At 41.9% G+C, this 19,096-nt stretch overlaps 1 protein-coding gene and 1 long non-coding RNA gene across 4 annotated transcripts in view; one reads left to right on the forward strand and one right to left on the reverse strand.

Annotated features, from left to right (window-relative positions):
• The window catches only part of RBM33 (RNA binding motif protein 33), a 93,288-nt gene that overhangs the window by 65,074 nt on the left and 9,118 nt on the right, over nt 1–19,096 (forward strand). Inside the window, exons 16-20 of one of the 3 annotated variants that reach the window (XR_014517414.1) lie at nt 4,665–4,865; nt 5,659–5,847; nt 13,051–13,088; nt 14,180–15,438; nt 15,518–16,993. Coding sequence is in view for 2 of the 3 variants with exons in the window: in XM_083466643.1 (XP_083322769.1) it covers nt 4,665–4,865; nt 5,659–6,009 (552 nt within the window). In the remaining variant the exon portion in view is untranslated. Of the gene's footprint in view, nt 1–4,664; nt 4,866–5,658; nt 6,025–13,050; nt 13,089–14,179; nt 15,439–15,517; nt 16,994–18,992; nt 19,082–19,096 lie in introns of those variants that run through there. The other 2 variants (XM_083466644.1, XM_083466643.1) reach the window with 2 other exon arrangements.
• On the reverse strand, nt 13,531–15,611 carry LOC310689578. The gene is made up of 2 exons (XR_014517521.1): nt 15,508–15,611; nt 13,531–15,418 (listed from the first exon to the last, which is right to left on the reverse strand). It is a non-coding gene; the product is annotated as an uncharacterized lncRNA (long non-coding RNA).

Raw genomic sequence — 19,096 nt, forward strand, 5'->3', positions numbered from 1 at the left:
GGGCGTTTGAGCGTCCTGTGGTGCAAGGTTTCCTGTCCGCTCATCTTCACAAAATACGTCTGCAGAGCAGTTTTTTGCTGCCTGTGTCCCTGCAATGTGACACTTCACAAATCGACCCAAGTTTATTTCCTTTAAATGCTTTATCCGGCAAACACATCCCCCTCGCTGTTGGGTGATTTTTGAATTAGCTTTAGAAAAGATTACTTGGATAAACACAGCATTGTCGTCGTTAATAGAAACCTGTGCAGTGAGGTCTATGGGCTGCAAGATCGGTAACAGTGCCAATGACAGTGAAGTATGGCCTTATCGAAAGGAGAATTCATAAGAGGCTGCCCTGGGACACTCCACTACTGTCCTTCTGTGTATCCTTACAATGTTATCTGTCCTCTCAGTACGGAGTATCAAATGTCTGTCATGAGTATAGAAATTAATTTAATGTCACCTGAAGACATGCAATTAATCTTTTGGAGGTTTTCATAATACCTTTACAGAAAGAGTTGCCAGTTTGGCGGATTTGGATTTTGGGTTTTAGTCAAAGATAAGGAAAATTAATTTTTCATCAGGGTTAATACAAGCTAGAAGGGCCACAAAGGCTGAGAGAGATGGTTGGGGAATTTGTCAAGTGTTGTCACTCTGGAATAATGCTGCTTAACGCCTGATAGGTGTAATCAAGAGTTGAGATTTCTATAGAAGGGGATTAATCAATTTGCTCACTACAGAATGCTTGCTGGTGATATCGCTCATTCGCGGGGTTTTAAGAATTAAAATAAGATTTGATCTGTCAAATTGCAAGAAGCTCTGACAGTATCAATGGGGCAGTTTTTTATCAGGACATCCTCGAAGCATTTGTTATAAATAAATTTGTCTGGCTAATATTGGTGGCAAACAAACTTCATCTTCATTGTGAAACTGTCAGGGTATCCGTGATAGAGTGCACAGCATACAAAATTCTGGCACTCCTTCAAAGGTCTTATTTATTAAAGAATGCATGTTCTTTACAATAATGCGTGGTCTCTTAAGTTTCTGGAGGTAATTAGTTTAGATTTCTGCAAATAAACCATTGATCTAGAGATGGTTGGACCTCATTCTTTTATGTTCTTTCTTGTACAGTCCAGCTGGACTTTCAAGGTGTCTTCCAAGTCGCAAATGACAATAGAAAGTTAATACAGTGGTACCTTGGTTTGCATACATCTTGGTTTGCATATGTTTTGGATTACAAACATGTCAAACCCGGAAGTGTGTGTCCCGGTTTGCAACCTTTTTTTTATTCCTTTTTTTGGGGGGGGGATTACGAACAAAAAAATTTTGGAGGCCCCATTGGCGAAAATGTGCCTTGGGTTACAACCTGTTTTGGTTTACAAACAGACCTCCGGAACGGATTATGGTTGTAAATCAAGGTACCACTGTACCACATAAGTTCAATATTAAGCTATATGTCAGTGTGTAACACCTTTAGTTTAGGAATGTCTTATACCAATCACTGAAAACTGGCAAGGATCGTGGTGTTTTGTTTTGTTTTTGTAACAAATTACTTGTGATACAATACTGTTTTATATAATAATGGGATGAAAGCATATTTCTTGACTTCTCATTGTTTGCATTTTAAATCTGTAGGATCTGGTATTTTGCGGATCAACAGTTTAAGAATTGACTGTGACTAGAGCGCTTGCCCTTTTAACTGTACTGTCTCACACCTAATCCTGTTCTTGGTTTATCACTTTGAATATGAAGAATAAGAATATATTAAAGGTCATCTGAAAATACTGGTCTTGATTCAAAATGAAAGTTGGCTTTCAAGGTTTGAAGATCAGCAAATCTACCAAAATAGTGCTAATGTATCACTTGGTTATTGGCTCAGTTCTAAGGCTTGCTCTGTGGGCAGATAATTGTTGAGGATGGGAACTATCTGGTTCTGTGCAAATGCAGCCTTGGCACTGTCGTTGCCAGAGGCTACACAAAACATGTTAATATACTGGTAAAGGCTCAAGTAAGTGAAAGGCTAAGCAAAAGTTTCAGGTCTACTTGGCAGAATTAAATGTACATAAACATAACTCTTAGAAACGCCCTGAGACCTCCGGGTATAGGGCGGTATATAAACTCAATAAATCACCATCACAATCATCATTAGAAAGGTTTGCATCCCCTCTAGGACAACACTGGTTTTAATTGAGTCCCAAAATTTGGAATGATATTTTAATCTACATGCAACGGAATTATACCCTTCTTAAGTAGTTCTTTTGGTGGATTCACCTAGCTTGGACTTGATGACAGATGGATTTCTGTGAAGCATCTAGTGCCATGGCAAAAAAGATTTGCACACACCATAATTAGAAAATAGGCGTTTGGATAGTCCAACATCCTGCTTCCTTCAGTGGCAATTCAGATGCCTCTGGACATCTCAAAAGCAGGGCACCCCCCCCCAGCTGTGTGTCCTGCAATATTTGGTGCTCAATATGCCCCTGAACCTGGCTAGTAGTCATTGATTTCCCTTAAGCATGCCTAAACTTTTAAAGCCAGCAAAGCTAGTGGTCAGTGGCGTAGCGTGGGTTGTCAGCACCCGGGGCAAGGCAAGTAATTTGTGCCCACTAACCCGTGGATTTGCACCCCCTAACCCATGGACTTGCGCCCCCTAACCCATGGACTTGCGCCCCCTAACCCTAACCCCCAGATGTTGCGCCCGGTGCGGCCGGCCCCCCCTGCACCCCCCACGCTACACCACTGCTAGTGGTTATCACTAATCCTGTAGGAGTGAATTCTGTTAGATGTTGTTTGACTTTATTTTGCCTGACCTGAATCAACAGCCATTCGGTTTTATTAGACATCTAAATTCTTCTGTTTTGAATGGAGTGGAATTCTCTAGCCATTTTCTCCATAATTTGCAGCTTTACAAGCCACCATCATGTCTCACCTTTTGTAAACTAAAAAGTCGCAAAAGCTTTTAGTCTTTCCTTATAGGAAAAACACTACAGCCCACTTAATCTTAAATTGCTTTCTTTCTTTTTTAAAGCAATATTTTCTTTTCTTTTTGGGGGTGGGGGTGGAACTTATTTATGATTACATATATTTATCTTAACTTATAAATATATAACACAAAGAAATTTACATTTAGTAATATAAAATACATACCATAACCAACACCCTCCTATAACAATGCAGATTTGGCCTGCAAGTCTAGTTCTGATAAGGATTTGGCCTGTGGAGCAAAAAAAAGTTCCCCATTCCTGCTGTAGATGGTAAAAATTGTCCCAAGAGATAAGCAGCCCTTGTGCTGTCAGTTTTTGATACAGAAGTTGAATCAGGATCTGAAATTTCTACCCAGGTTAAAACAATTCAAACTCTCTTAACAGATATCACCACTCTAGTCTATCAAATCCCCTTTTGCCACTTAGAAATAACAATATAGACTTTAGGTTCTTGAGCTCTCTCATACTGATTGACCTTTGTATGATGGTAGATATTTTATTGTTTCTCAAAAATTTATTGTTTCTCCAAAAAAACCCCACACAAATCCCCTCAGTCTGATCAGTATTTATATATATCAGAATGGTAGAGTTATAATACTCAGCAGATAAACCATCTGGGCTAGGAAATTTGCCATTTTTAATTAATTAATTTTCAGCCTTCTGGTATTGTAAGTGGGGCTTCTAGGTTTTCCGCCCTGATACTCATTTGATTTTTTTTGGTAAATATAATTTTCTGCCATAATTATTTCTCCTTTACAGAATTCACCTAACAGAGCAGCAAACTTTCCCAAGTGAATTATGTGAACCATAAATACATGCCAACATGATTTCTTTCCACAGCATTGTACCTTTAATCATAATTACCTTTTTAAATTTTAAATGTCCCCTTCTGCATTTGGGAACCTAAAATTGGCGAGTGTTACCCAGAGAAAGCAACTATAAGCCTAGATAGAGGAATATAGCCCAAGGAGCATGCAGTAGGCAGCCCCCACTGTCATCAAACTAATCTGGAATGTGGATGTGATTCTGTTTTACCCATGCAAGTCACAGCTTAGATCAGGGATGGCCAACTCCTAAGAGACTGCGATCTACTCACAGAATAAAACATTGGCAGTGATCTACCCCTTTTTTTGGGGGGGGGTGTTCAGGTCAAAGTTGATGAGCTTTTTTTAGGGGGAAAGGGGAAAAGTCACTCACCCAAAAATCACCAAGGAAACAATCAGCCTCATGGCAAAAGCTCTGTCTTCCGTTCCGGAGCTCAGGCAACAATGGAGGGTGGGGCGAGGGAGTGGGGTACAAATATATTTTTAACTGAGGAAAGGGAACCAGTGATCGACCACAATCTACCAAAGCCTCCCGGGGATCTACCAGTAGATCGCGATTGACCTGTTGGACACCCCTGGCTTAGATGTTCTCATATATTAGGCTTTGATTCATTTGTACATGTAGAAGAACATTTGCATAGACTCTCTCCATTGTAGCTAGTAACCTGTCATCATGCTGGGGGGTGGGGCTTTTTGCCAACTCCCCATTTCATAATTCTGTTTCCACTCGGCATAACCCAAAATTTCGAGGAAGTTTCTGTTTTTAGCAGAATATGGTACCTGTGCAGACTAATCACACTCAGCGCTGTAGCAGCTTTGCAGAAAAGGTGTGCTGCATTTTGTGGATCCTGAACCGGTGTGGTGTTGTTTCCCACAGGGTGGTGAGAACGTTGGCTTTTCTCACTCCGACCTGCCACATCACCGGCTACAGCAGCCCCTGGATCAAAGACACCAGCCTGTGCGGAAGGTCACGTTGACAAAAGGAACAATACAGCAACCACATCAGCACCAGCTGGCACAGATCCACTCACTTCCCCAGGGGCTGAAAAGCATCCCGGGGATACATCAGGCAAAGAAGGTATGGGTTCACAATTTGTATTAAAATCACCTTTGTAATTTGTTTGAAAGAATAGCCGGGAATGAATTCCCACGGTTATTCAGATGCTGAACCAGTTAAAACATGCCAGCTGCTAGAGAAGGAGTGAAGAGAGAGTTGGTGTGTCAAGTATTTGCAACTTTTTGTATTGTCATTTTAGCGTTAAAGTAGACTTATCACCTGAAACTGTCTCAATGTGCATGGTGTTTCTAAGGAGAACTTGACATGATCTCCACCACAATGAGCACCCATCATGTTAACAGAAAGCTCACTTTCTCTGCTGTGCAAACCTATAGAACTTTGTTGCCGTTTTGTGCATCAGGGTGTTGCCCTCTTAGCATTGGACTTGTCTTGCAGACTAGCTAAGCTTTTCAAGCTCTGAATTTGGAGAGCTGACGACACCCCTGGAAATCAGAAGGCCAGGGAGGCGAATGAAAACTGCTACGGCAAACCCCCATTTCCAGCTCTTAAGGGAAACGGTGGCATAACCTTCCTGGTGCTGTTGCTTCCCCCCAGAGAGGAAATCCTTGTTACATTGACATGTCTCCATATTTGCACATTTATAGCACGCAGGGAGTCTGAACCGTTCGGCTGTCAGTCCAACGAACAAGCTTGTGTGTAGAAAATTTGCCAACAGCAACATGACACCTTTTAATCGGTCTCCGCTTTCATCATCTCCTTCTAAGTGAATTACTAACTTGCGCGTTACCTGTCAGATTCAGTTAGGCGAAAGCAAGTAAATAGAAAGAATGCAGCTTACTTTTGTTCTTGGCAGGTCATTACGCACGGGAGAGGCAGAGGCATTGCGGGCCAGATGGGCCGAGGACGCTTGATGCCAAATAAACAGAATCTGCGAGTGGTAGAGTGCAAACCACAGCCCTGCATTGTGTCAGTTGAAGGGCTTTCTTCATCAACCACGGATGTCCAACTGAAAAACCTGCTGATGTCGGTAGGACCTATTCAGGTAAATCACCCTGGGCTTGTGTTACTTGTGCCAGAAATCTTTCATCTTACAAAGCTCAATGTCTTTGATGGGAGGACGAGGAGGAGGAGGAGGCTTTTAGCAGTTAATTACATATATTTAAAGATGCCTCCCCTCTCCCCCCCACACACCCAGTGTGTCTGAAAGGAAAAGGCTTCTAGATAAAAGAATGATCTCAACTGTGATGCAGCAAGCACAGAGTGTCGTTCATCTCAATGCAGTGTCACACAAATGCCTTTCATGGTTGTTCCAGACCTGCTCTTGCTAAGGGTTCAGCGTACTCGCAGGAAAAGGCTGTGTCCTCAAAAAGTACAGAGAAAATAGTCTTTTAAGAGAGAAAAGAGGATGTTCAGTTATATAACACATCTTTTGCCTGATGGTGGGCTCTGCTGCTTTACTAACTCCAGTATTTATCATGAGCAAGATTGAGCATTAACAATAAACTTTTTGGATATGACTTCTTCCCTCACGCCCACATGTGGCTAGATCATAAGTGGTACTTAGGTTTTACCACTTCCCCACCACACCGAAACCAGGCGAGTCCTGTTGTTTGATTTGCAGCATATCCTCTAAGCACGGACAGTGAAATTGCTAAAGAAAGTAGTTTCATCAGGCAGGGCTGAAGATGATCCTGCAAGGGATCTTCAAGATCAGATGCTCACCTACATGCCATGAGGGGAGCAGGAAAGAAGAGCACAAGGCTGGGTCCTGCTTTCAGTAAAGTCAGAATTCCCTTTACTGAAGAAAATGTCCCTCCACCCCCTCCATTTTATTCCCACTCTGCATCTCGCTGGTAGTCATATTGTCTCCCCGGAAAGGTATTCTTCCCCAGGTCAGATTGGGGAATGGAGAATTTGGTTGTGCCTTCCACAGTTGCAAGTGGAATTGGGAGCAGAGCATTTGGTCAGTATTTTGGGGGGTGGGGTGTATGTTCATATTGTTTCATAGAGGAGGGTTTTTCCAACCTTATGGTGTAGTGTACGAGAGCAGCAACTTCTTATTCTCCCCTTCCTTGTCTGTGGACTGAGCAAGATGTGCTAGCTGGCTACCCACTTGGCCATCCAAGGAAGCAAGGGAATTAGAGGAGCTGCTTTGTTGCACTGTATCATCAGATTTTTTGGGAGGGAAGAAAAACAGCACAGCCTTTTTTTTTTGCTCCCACCCCCCAAAATTGGGAGGGGTGGGGAGAAATTTTCTGTATCTTCCTCAGTCTCCAAACCCAGGTAGCAGCCCTGGTTGATACCAGGAGATTAGGAGTGTTCCTTACAGAATATAGTTGTATAGAAAGGGCCAGCTCTGTAGTTCTGAGGCGTTACACTTTGCATTTTGTTGCAATGGAAAATGCTTCAATTTGCAGTTGTGATCACCCACTCCTGATATCTTGTTAATGGCATTCTGCCTCAGGATTGTGAAAGCATCACCCAAATAATCTTCGTTCACCTTGTACACTCCTCAGGAAGTACATAGGGCTGATTCACACCCCGAATGGTTGCCATGGTTTGTACCTTCTTTCTCAACCCTATAGAGGTTCCTTTGCTGCCAGATGAAAAATTCTCCCAAACCTCGTCAAGGTTTTTGGTAGAGGGATAATAAAATAACTTGTACTCCAGCACAGTTACAGATTCCAACAATGCATTTCAAAATACAAACAGCTTCCCCTTTAAAAAATATTTGTGAAACCCACTGGGAACATGATCAATCCATACAGCTTTTTCTTTTTGTGATAAGCTTTGTTATGGCCTTTTGCACAACTTTGCACAATTTACATTGTGATCCTATGCATGTCTACTCAGAAACATTTTTCAGTGAATTAAATGGGACTATTCCCAGGTAAGTGTATTTAGGAGAGTAGACTTAAGGCAATATATCAAGTTTGCATTGTGATGGAGGAAAGTACGGGCAAAAAACCAGACTGGGGAACCTCTGGCCCTCCAGTATTGTTTGGACTCCACTCCCATCAGGCACAGCAAACATGACCAGCTGTCTTGCCAAATGCAAGGTGGTTCTTTTAAAAGAGATTCAGAAGCGACACAAAACAAAAGTGGGTTTGATTTCGTTCCTAAACAGCAAGCAATATATACATACCAGGCATGCACTTCTATCTGCCACCTGGAAGTCCTCAAGAAGTGGCGAAGTGATTCCCCCAGGTAGCCTCAGTTTGCACAGCCCTGCGGCACGAACTTCCCCCAAAAAACTGCCCAAACCATGCCTCACTTTCCAATAACAATTTCCTCCCAGACTGATTAAGGCTGATTAAGTGTGTGGGTCTTCACCTCCTCCCAACTTATTAGGACATCAGAGAAGGTTCTCACACCTTCAAAAACTTAACAGCTGCAAGGGAGGGGGAAGGAACAGAGGCAGGAAGGGTAACCATTTCCCATACACCAGCAGTCAGTAATGATGGAAGTTATAGTCCAGCAACACCTAGGGGACCGCATGTTCCCCACACCAATGAATGAGTTCACCAGTTCATAGTGTCTGCACGTTTAACACTATCAGTGCAGTGCAGTTTATAATGCAGAGTGTCTGGATAGATTTTTTCAAATCACATGGTTTTGCCCTAGGGAAATAATCTGCTACTACTCTCAGAATCCTCTGCTGTGTACTAAACTCCTTATAATGTTGAGGTAATATGACTGTTCCCCTTCTACCAGTGTGAATTGGTAGGTTCTCATGGACCATCCATTTAAAGATTTCTTAAACCTCTCCACCTTAATCCGAAAGATGAGTACAGTGGTGCCTCGCAAGACGCAAAGAATCCGTTCTGTGATTCTCTTCGTCTAGCAGTTTTTTCGTCTTGCGAAACAAGCCCATTGACGGATTAGCAGATTAGCGCTATTAGCGGCTTTTAGCGGCTTATCGGATCAGCTGATAAGCGGCTTAGAAAAGGGGGGGAAGGAAAAAAACCCCGCAGGAACTCGCAAGACATTTTCGTCTTGCGAAGCAAGCCCATAGGAGATTCGTTTTGCGAAGCACCTCCAAAACGGAAAACTCTTTCGTCTAGCGAGTTTTCCGTCTTGCAAGGCATTCGTCTTGCGGGGCACCACTGTACTGGCATAGCAGCCTGTTGTTGCAGTGTTGTGCCAACTCAGTAAACTCCACCCCAGCCTTCCCCAACCAGATACTTTCAAGCCTTTTGAACTGCAACTCCCTCCCATCAGCCCAACTAGCACCAGCTGAGTCTGGTGGGAATTGGAGCCCAAATACCTGGGAGTGACCAGGTTGGGAAAGGTTCCTCTGCTCTGAAATGTTGGTTACCTAATGGCCATTTATATGTTCAAATGAATTCCTGGAATTCAAGGCTGACAGCTCTTTGCAGCAGCACTGCCAGGGAATATTAACAGGTTATCATCACAGTGTCATGCTTGTGAAAACCACTCCTCCATTCTTTGGAAACAGTCCGTCCCCCCCCAATACAGTTATAAAACTTACTTTGTAAAGGTGGCGGTCCAGTTTCATGTTAAATATTCCACCTTTTCACTCCCTAAAATAATAATATAAAGCTTAATATGACATGCTAGAGCAGAGAATACGCGACACCATCATATATTGATTCATTAATCATTGATTCTTTGTAAATGGCTTAGTTATTTTTGCAAACTTTTTGTTGAAGTGTGTTTAAAGAGAAAGATGTTTTTAACATGACAGGTGTCCTTTAAGAATGTAATTAAAGGTGACTCCTTGTGGCTTGAGGAAGGGGAGAAAAAGTGACTGTGCCTTTTTCAATGTGTCCCACTTGGCATTCTTAGAGTGATGGCACAACCTAGTGCTCACTTAGGGTAATGTAAGGATTGTTTGTTTTAAAGCGAGAAGCTTGTAAATTAAAAATGGGTTTGGATCAAAATTGATGTACCATCACATGTTGCAGGGAACCTTAGGTTGGCATGAGAATAAGATTGCATATGAACTGATGAACAACCTTACTTTGGAGACATCTACATTTCTTTGTATTCTGTGCAACAGCGAAGAGTCCCTGCATATTTTACTTACACACACAAAATTCTTGTGTATTTCTGCCTTTCATATTTTGCCAGAGACAGATTTTCATCCTGAGTTGATGTAGCCATGTTTTTATAGCTGCTTTCCACATCAGCTTTATGCTAGTCTCTCAATCTCTGTTCCTAACTATTCCCATTCCAGTTGGTTGTTAAAGAACTTTGTAACTAAAAACTAGTACAGTGGTACCTCGGGTTAAGTACTTAATTCGTTCCGGAGGTCTGTTCTTAACCTGAAACTGTCCTTAACCTGAAGCACCACTTTAGCTAATGGGGCCTCCTGCTGCCACCGCGCCGCCAAAGCCTGATTTCTGTTCTTATCCTGAAGCAAAGTTCTTAACCTAAAGCACTATTCCTGGGTTAGCGAAGGGTGTAACCTGAAGCATATGTAACCTGAAGCGTATGTAACCCGAGGTATCACAGTACTTGACTTTTCTTTTTACCCTACTCCCTCCAAATCTTTTCCTTTTGTGTAGCGGCTTATAGATTCTAAACTCGACGGTGGGGAGTATCATATCCGCCCTGAAAGCCTTTTCTTGGTGCAAGTGCTTAGTAAAAATGCTTCAGATAAATAAGTCTATTGCAGGAATTAAGATGGGCCAGAAGTTTGGGGTGGTGAATTCTGGCGGTGCTGAGTGCCTTGTCATCTCCTGCATTTTATCCTTTGGTTTCCAGAATGCATTGAGCTAGGAGTAAACTGGTTGCAGTTGAGAGTGCATTCTACAAATAACCCAGCTGGTCCTGTCCAACTGAAATATACAAAAAGTGCTTCTGACCACATGCAGAGTGTAGCCCAACACCTCCTACCCAAGTGGAAAAGGGGCTACACAACAAGTGGCCTGGCATCCCTACAAACCCGAGTCTTTACACCTTACTTTTTAGAAATAGAAAAATGGTTCCTAGCTCCCTTGCAGGTTGCCTGGAACCAACTTAAAACACAGATTGCCTCATCTCCATCACCCCCCCCCTCCCAGCACTGGTTGTTTGTTAATTAAATAAATTTGTATACCACCCTTCATCTGCAGATCTCTGGGTGGTTCACAGTATAAAAATACAAGATAAAAACACAATTCCTATGTATTGGTGGACTCTATTTTTGCCCCACTCCTACACAAGGTTTGTGCTCAGTCCAGCAGGAATATTCAGTACCTGAACAAAAGACCAGTATGTCACAGTCTGGTTCACAGGCAGTAGAAGTCCCAGCTGAGGACAAGATGGCGGGGTGGGAGCAGGAAGGAGAGGCCAGAAGCCAGGAGTCAAGAAGCCAAGGGTCCGAGGGTCAGGAGTCAAGGAGTCACGAAGTCAAGGGTCCAAGGATCAAGAAGCAAGGAGCCAAACGCAGCAAGGCAGGAAACGTGTTGCTGTGGCAAAAAGCCAAAGGGAAATGCTGACCTTAGATCCCTTCCTGGCTCTTGCCACCAGGTGCTGTGAATTACCAATCGGCCTCACCTGTGCGGCCACGCCTTGCCTCTTCAGAACAAACCTAGGAAGGCCCCAGTCCTGCAAAGTCCTACTGGTCACAGGGCCTGGCTCCTGCACGCACTCCTGACACAGTAAGCAAAATCCAAACTTCCACAGAAGTCCATTCCAGCCCTTACAAGAACTCTCCCTCTGCTTTTCTTTGAAATCAGCTCCTGAATATGATAGAAAGAATGACTGGGGGGTAATTTGGTGTGTGGAACTTTTGTTTTGTATTCTTGGACAGAAGCTGGGGGCGGGGGAAGCGATCCCTTGTTCTTTGCCTTCAACTGAAGACCAGGACAGAGTGGGGCTTTTAAGGTTTTAAGATTGGATTATTAAGAATATAAGGCTCTAGGAACGTGCATGAATAAGCTAATACAATGGAACCAAGAGGGGGACTGGAGGGAAGTCAATCGAGTTAAGATTTGGGATCTGAATTGCTATGATTGATTTGTTTTGTTTTATACTGTTTTTATATTGTTGTGGTTTTCTAAAATTTTGCTTTTTGAAAATTAATAAATAGTTGTTGTTGTTTTTTTAAAAAAGGACAGGGTGGGGCTTTGGAAGAATGGTAGATCTACGAAGGTGGAAAGCGACAGCAGAGGTGGGCAGGACTAACAGGCAGAGGAGAGAATGTGGCCTCCAATTTCCTTGGCTTAACAGAGGGCGTCTCTTTCCCCAGATATCCACTCCAGCCTTTTCTGGATGCCTAGTATAGTTGCTGGAGTGCAGCCCTCCACTAGACATGCTGCCAACAACCAACCTTCTTCCAGTGTGGCTGGTGCAGGGGAAACCATAGAAACCCATGGGTGCTGCCTGCTTTGAGACTCAGGCCAGCTCCTATCTGCATTGCTCTGCCCTTCCATTGTGTCACACTACAGCAGGATATTCTTCATTATTCTGTGGACATGAGGAGGGAAGACTTTACAATGCAGAAGTTTCTGGGTCTGTGCACAGGCCCGTTGCTGGATCCTTCTCAGTCAGGGTCAGGCAATCCTGTATCAGGAGGGGTTATAAATCGGTGGTAGAACACATGCTTTCCATGAAAAGGTTGCAAGTTCAACAAACAGGGAGAGTGAAGAGGTGAATACCATTGGTCTTAAGGCTGACCAGTGAAACTCCACGCTGCACCCATAGCAGCAAAACCAGATGCCTTCATTTGTGCCACCTGCAATAAAACATGTCTCTCCTATATTGGTCTCTACAGCCACAGCAGGCACTGTAACTCTCCAGCAATTTGACTTTATGCCTAAAGTCTCCTGAGGCAGACGGTTGCCAACAAAATAGGGCTGACCAGCTCCATGCCCATGATGACCCCAAGCAGCTGAAAGCCAAAGTTGGCTGGCCGTGCTAGTGTGTGTGTGAACGAATGTTTGAAACTGGCTTTATAAATGGAGGTTTCTGCTAAAAAGATGTACGCAAATACTTAAAGCTGAAAAGAAACTTTAGGAGAGAACGCTTTGAAGGGAAGTGTGCAATTCATGGGTAGTTGAAAGCTACACCAGTGACTCTTGTGGAGTCATTTTGAAACACAGTGCTATATATACAAAATACAATATACAAAATACATCTCTGTATTCTATGGAATGCTAGAAGAACAACTATTTTGGTTAGTGCTTGAAGGTTAAAATGATGCTTCTATTACAGTATTCCACAAGTGGAATTTGAACAGTCTATAATAATGTAACCAAGCTATGCAGACTTAACTCCATTTTATGTGTTTTCCTAGCACCTGTATTTGGAAGCCCCAAAGCAGACGCTGGTCCAGTAAGTTATTAGCTAATAGTTGGATCAAGTTACTTAGTATAAGAACTTTATCTTAATTTCTTCTTCATGCAAAACGAAGCATTTTACTCAAAATATTAATAATTTTCCTGTTTGAATTTGCCAGGCTTATGACCACAGGAACTCACAGCAGAGTCTCCTGGGAAAGAAAGTAATAAATGATTGTTAAAAAGAAATTGATATGGTATACTCTTCCTTTAAATCAAAAGGAGACTTGAGTTAAAATAAAGAAAATAAACATTGTTTGTGCAAGTCCCACTGTGTAAAACAAAGCTCAAAACACATAAAGAGAACACAGTCCTTTAGGAAAGAGAATGTTCCTTCAGGCAGCAAGAGGTAAATGAGAGAGAATCTGTGCAAGGAATCAAATGTTCACTTAACAACGAATGAGCTTTAAAAAAAATCTGAAAGATTAATATATTTCCTATCAGAAGTGCTTAGCACTAAACACTTCAGCCTGTGACTTGGAAACCATTCTAAGTCTTGTTAGCTAATGTCATTGAGAAACTTGGCAAAGTTACCGTAATTAAAAATAATTAACACAATGGGCAGTATGGTGCAAGGATCATGAGTTGGAACAGGCAGGGAGCCCAAAGTGAAAATTTACTGGCCGCTCCCCTTAAAGTGTTTGGATACCATCGTTGAACAAAACAGATCCAGAGTTGAGTGGGATGGCCAGCTTACACACTTGGCTCCCCATGCCCTCCAGCAGCCCCAAGGCTAGGACTTATCTTTCCCTCTCCTGAGACCCCAGGCACTCAAAACATGGAAGTATGTGCCACTGTACACTCAGCTTGGCTCTCTGATTTTGGGGTGGTTTTGTGCAAAGCGGTTTTGCGCAAAGTGGCCCTGGGTTGACTATGAATTAATGCAGTGCGTTGGAGGAGAGCCCCAGTGGCCAGATAGGTTTGACCACCGCATTTGGCCTGCCCCAGTCAGAGGTTCTTCACCCCTGGTTTAATCCATATCACCAGCTCTGTCTGCACAGAGAGTTTTATATAGAATGTTGACTTGAAAAATGGCGCAACAGCTAAATACAGCTTCTTCTTTTCTCCCTCAATTGGCTGTCACAGGAGGCTGGAGGCTAAAGCACTGGGAGGATGTCCTGCGGTAGTTGAGAGAGAGACACCTAACTTGGTTGTGAGAATCAGTTATTAGCAGCAGGGCCGAAGAAGTTTCAGGAGAGGGAGAGCACCAGTTGACACAGGAGGAATTGCTGCATGTCGCTGACGGGGAAATGACCTCCTATGGTTACTTGTCCCTCCTGTTGACTTATATGGACCTTTAAGCATGCCATTCTCTTCAGGGAGAAGAAGGAATTCTCCACCATAAGTGACTGTTCTGTGGGAGACAAAATCCCAACCTAGATACTTTGACTTTTGTTTTTGTAAGCATGTTTTTTAACTCAGTGCACAGTGGCGAGCATTGACTTTACAAAGAATTTCATTCACCTAGTTATATGTTAGCAGTGGGGAAATGACCTAGCAAACTGAATAGCATTCCTGCTGTTAAAAATGGGGCACATACCTGGAAAAAAGGGTAGGGGGATGAAAGAGTGCAGACTTGAGGAAACATATTTTGCCCCCCACAATCTGTTTTCCACAAGTTCTTGCTGAGATTTCCTGCCCAGCTTAAGTCATGATGCCGAACCCCACAACTTTGTTTACTCGGGTTCCTGTTGTAAAAATTTAAGATTAAACAGTGCTTGCTATAAAAGTCCATGATTGGGAGGTGTTCATTTAAATAAGAATAAGAAGAAGCTTTGTTGCAGTCTTCAAGCTGCAGACTATTTTTTGTTACATAAAGGAACACAAGGACCATCAATACATTTTATAAGGATGTTAAGAGAACCCCTCTACCAGTTGCTAAGCTAAAGTGGGTGTCTAAGAGTTGTTGGTTTTTTTTAAAGTAGGTTTCGGTTTGTTTTGTGTTCATTAAACTTCCTGTGAGGTTTCATGGCAAGCTTCAGAAGCCTTATTCAGATATAAAGTTGGCCTTTGTTAAATTTATTACTTAAGAGCTTTAAAAAAATCCTAATAAGATGAAAGGCATTTTTCTTTTATCTATGATGACCAATGGATACTGCTGGTATTTGTCTTTAATTTTTTAATTTTTCTTATGATATGTATTTAGGTCACAGATTGTTCTTTTCACACACTCATTCTTGATAGTGATTTCCATGTTTTGGATTCCCATGAAAATGTGTGATCATTTCTTTATGAATGGGTTCATAAAGAAACTTGTATTCATTCCAGAAGTGTTCAGGTAGAAATGAGTGTTGGTTGTGTAAAAAAACAAAAAACCCACCTTGTCTCTCAGGACCAATTTACAGGTTACTTGCAATGGGGAAAATAAACATTTCTGTATCGTGTTAAGAGTTAAAACAAGCACTCCTCAGGACCAATTTACAGGTTACTTGCAATGGGGAAAATAAGCATTTCTGTATCGTGTTAAGAGTTAAAACAAGCACTCCGTAGCCAGCATCAGGAAGAGCTGTTAGAACCACTTGGGAGGAGCTTTAGAAGTTGATATAATTGCAGTGTGAACTGAAATATCTTTACATGTCATTCACCTTCTGGAACATCAGTTCATCCTGTAGGAATTTTGCCCATTGGGAGCAGACATTTCAGATAATGGTGTTGCAAAATGAACAACTAATTGACCGGTTTCTTTTCACTCCATAACGCTGTCACTTGCTCTCTGAACTCAGCAGAAATGCATATTTAGAGAGAATGGATGTGTTTTGACATAACACTAAACTATGGTTTGTTGCCACATGAACGGTTCTCATGCCATCCCTTCTCCTTCTGCAAGGCGGCTGTGAGGAGATTGGAAGCATTGCCTTCCATTTTCCAGTACCTGCAGTTTATTGTTATGTTCAGAACAGAACTGTGGTTTGTTTAACTATGGTTTTACGAAACAATTCAACTTCCACACTGTGGTTCAAAATCCTGGCTTGTTCAGAAAAGCTGCATTTAAAACTAATCACAGTTCCCAATTTGGACATAGCACAAACCTTGGTTCGTTGCAGATGAAAGAGGAGTGAGGGAAGCAGTTAATGCATGTCATGTTATATTATGTTTTATTGTTACACCAGAACACAGTTTAAAGATAGATACACCAGAACTTGTTTAAAGATAGCAGTTCAGAATTCACACATTACCAAAACAATTGCCTTCAGCTAGTTTTCTTGACGCTGTACAAAAGAATACAAGCAAATTCAATTGTTTTTATTTCACTTAATATGTGTAACTGGTTGTATGCTGCACTGTTTTCCTGAATTGTTGTTTGAATACTAGAATGTCTAAAGCTATTGTTTTCATCCCTGTTTGTCTATCATTATTTAGCAATAAATGGACATTCAAGATTATTTCACACAATATTAGAAATGTGGTGGTGGTTTTCAAATATTCAAGTGGCCAGCTGATCATTCAAACACCAGGTTGCAGTGTGCTACTTCATAAAGTAATCCTGTAAATCTACCTTTACACGTATGAGTAGAACGTCTGCAACTAGTCTTGGGGCCTAACAAATAATTGCTTACTTAATTTTGATGGGCGTAAGCCCACCTCAAAGAAAGTTAATTGAAAATGGAATTTTGTTAGCCCAGTATTCCTCATTATTTCTGAGTAGCAAAGAGAAATTATGCTCAGTGATTAATCACACCATTTGAAGGAACAAATGTGTTTCTGTACTGACTATTTTTCAAGTTCTGCAAGCCCTGAATTTTTTTTAAAGAATTGGGTAGTTATTTTTAAATGCAAATATTTATGTAAGTTTTTTGCTGTTACTTTATGAGTCATAGTTTGCTTCTTGTAATAAACTTGTAATCAACTGATGGCAGGTAGTCCTGTTAATAAATAGCTGCTTTCCAGACTGGTATTCAAGATGGGTGTTAAAGATTTCTGCCTTTTTTTGTTTGTAGTCCAGCTTTGGCCATTGTGTATTAAAGCCTGGGTGTACACTCTCTGTTTTATGTCCACAGTACTTGCAGTAATTGGTCTTTGGTTCAACTAGCCTGGTTCTAAACATGTTAACTAAGCAGCCATTGGTTACCTGACTTTGATGGGTTGTCAGTGTCCTCTGAGAACTTGAAATTAGCAAAGGAAAAGGTTGAAACAGTAGCACTACGCATCCTCCAAAGACATAGGACTTGCTGCTAATGCAAGCAATATTGTGTCTGCTACTTACAATACATTCATACCTCATGTCGCATCCGTTTCAGGTTGTGTGTTATCATCTTGGGCTCCTTGGCAACCCAGAAGTACCGGAATGGGTTACTTCTGGGTTTCGCCACATGCACAGAAGTGTTAATCGCGCTTCACGCATGTGTAGAAGCGCCAAATCGCACTGTGAGTTGCGGGCTTTTCACGTTACGGATGGGCCTCCGGAACGGATCCCGTCTGTAACACGAGGTACCACTGTATAGTAATAACTAGCTTTCTGAAGTAAATAGTTTTCTGAAAACAGGACTATTCTTACAAGATGGCTAGCTCGGATTTCAAAACTAGCAGAATTCTTCAGTAGCTGTCTTTCAAGTTTTCCACAAAAAGATGGAGAACTGGTATCTAGAATGATTTGAGTGGTGGAGGATTAATTATACAGCTAATTGTTCTGTAGTATAGGGCAGAGCTTTCCAAACTTTTCATGTTGGTAACACATTTTTAGACCAGCATCATTTCGCCATGTGGTAATTCAGTTTTACTAGCAAACCGGAGGTTAAACTAACTCCTTTCCAGCCCCAGGAGGAGCATGGGGAGTGTTTCTGCGACACACTTACACACTGCAACTGACACATTAAAGTGTCGCGACACACAATTCGGAAAGCTCTGGTGTAGGGGTTCCACCAAAATTGAACCTCCACTATGGTGTATTTGTGTTTCTCCAGTTTGGGGAAATGTGAGGTTTCTTAAGTCTGTTTCTTTATAAAGAAGAGGGGTTAGTATTTAGATCCAGCCTACTCTAAATACAGCCATTAACAGATTGGGATGCACTTGGATTATGTCCACAAAAATTTACAGCCACTTTTTGATTTGGTACCACAGAATCAGGGCTATTCTCCTAACACCTAAATAAACCCACTGAATTCAGGTTCATTGAAGGAAACCACCAACTGTCCATCTTTGGGGAGAACTGTATGTCTATTCTTTTCAAGAACAGCAGATAAAATGATACCTTTGGGCCTCGTTTGTTTTATATTCATTAATTTTACTGTTTTTTATATAATATATTTAAACAGCCTCTGCAAGTTGGGGGTGGGATAGTGTGAATCTACCCTAATCCTCTCTGAAACAGCTGGCCCCTCCCCATTCCAGAAGCTTGATTGACTGCATAAGTATTTCAAATGATGAGAATTCAAGTCTGGGCAAAGCTCATAAAATGTACAATTCCTTAGACCCCGCATCCAAAGGCTTCTAAATTGCCTCTTTGCAAGTACCCCGTGCAACACAACAGGTCACCAACATTCAGGACAACTTCAGGAACACCCTTTAAACTTAGCAAGAGAAGCTGTTGAGTGTGTATGTGCAAGAAACCTGGGTATGTGTAAACATGCTTTTGTTGGGACTCTGGTCTTCAGTTTCAGCATCAGATTTTTAGAGACTACCAGTGCCTTTGACATATCTCTCCCTGCTTTATATGATAATTCCTGCCAAAGGCCTCTATCAATTGCCTATTTTTGCTGCATGTTAGGACTGCCGGGGGCAGGCCAGAGGAATAAGGGATGGGATTTCTCAATTAACTAGCAAGTGGTGAGATTCCAGCCATGATATTCTTATGTTTGCAGCAGCCTGATTCCACCTTGTAGAGAAGGGAAATAACTCAAAGCTCTGATGTTCTTTTTAAAAGGCAAGCAATATAAAGTGGTTTTCTTCTTGTCTTCCATAGAGTTTACAGATGCTTCCTCAACAGCGGAAGGCCATAGCAAAATTTAAAGAGCCCTCTGATGCGTTGAAATTTCAACAGAAGTTTCACAGGTAAATATTAATCCT

Source organism: Podarcis liolepis, assembly GCF_965112155.1.
Source record: "Podarcis liolepis genome assembly, chromosome: 12".
Lineage (NCBI taxonomy): Eukaryota > Metazoa > Chordata > Lepidosauria > Squamata > Lacertidae > Podarcis > Podarcis liolepis.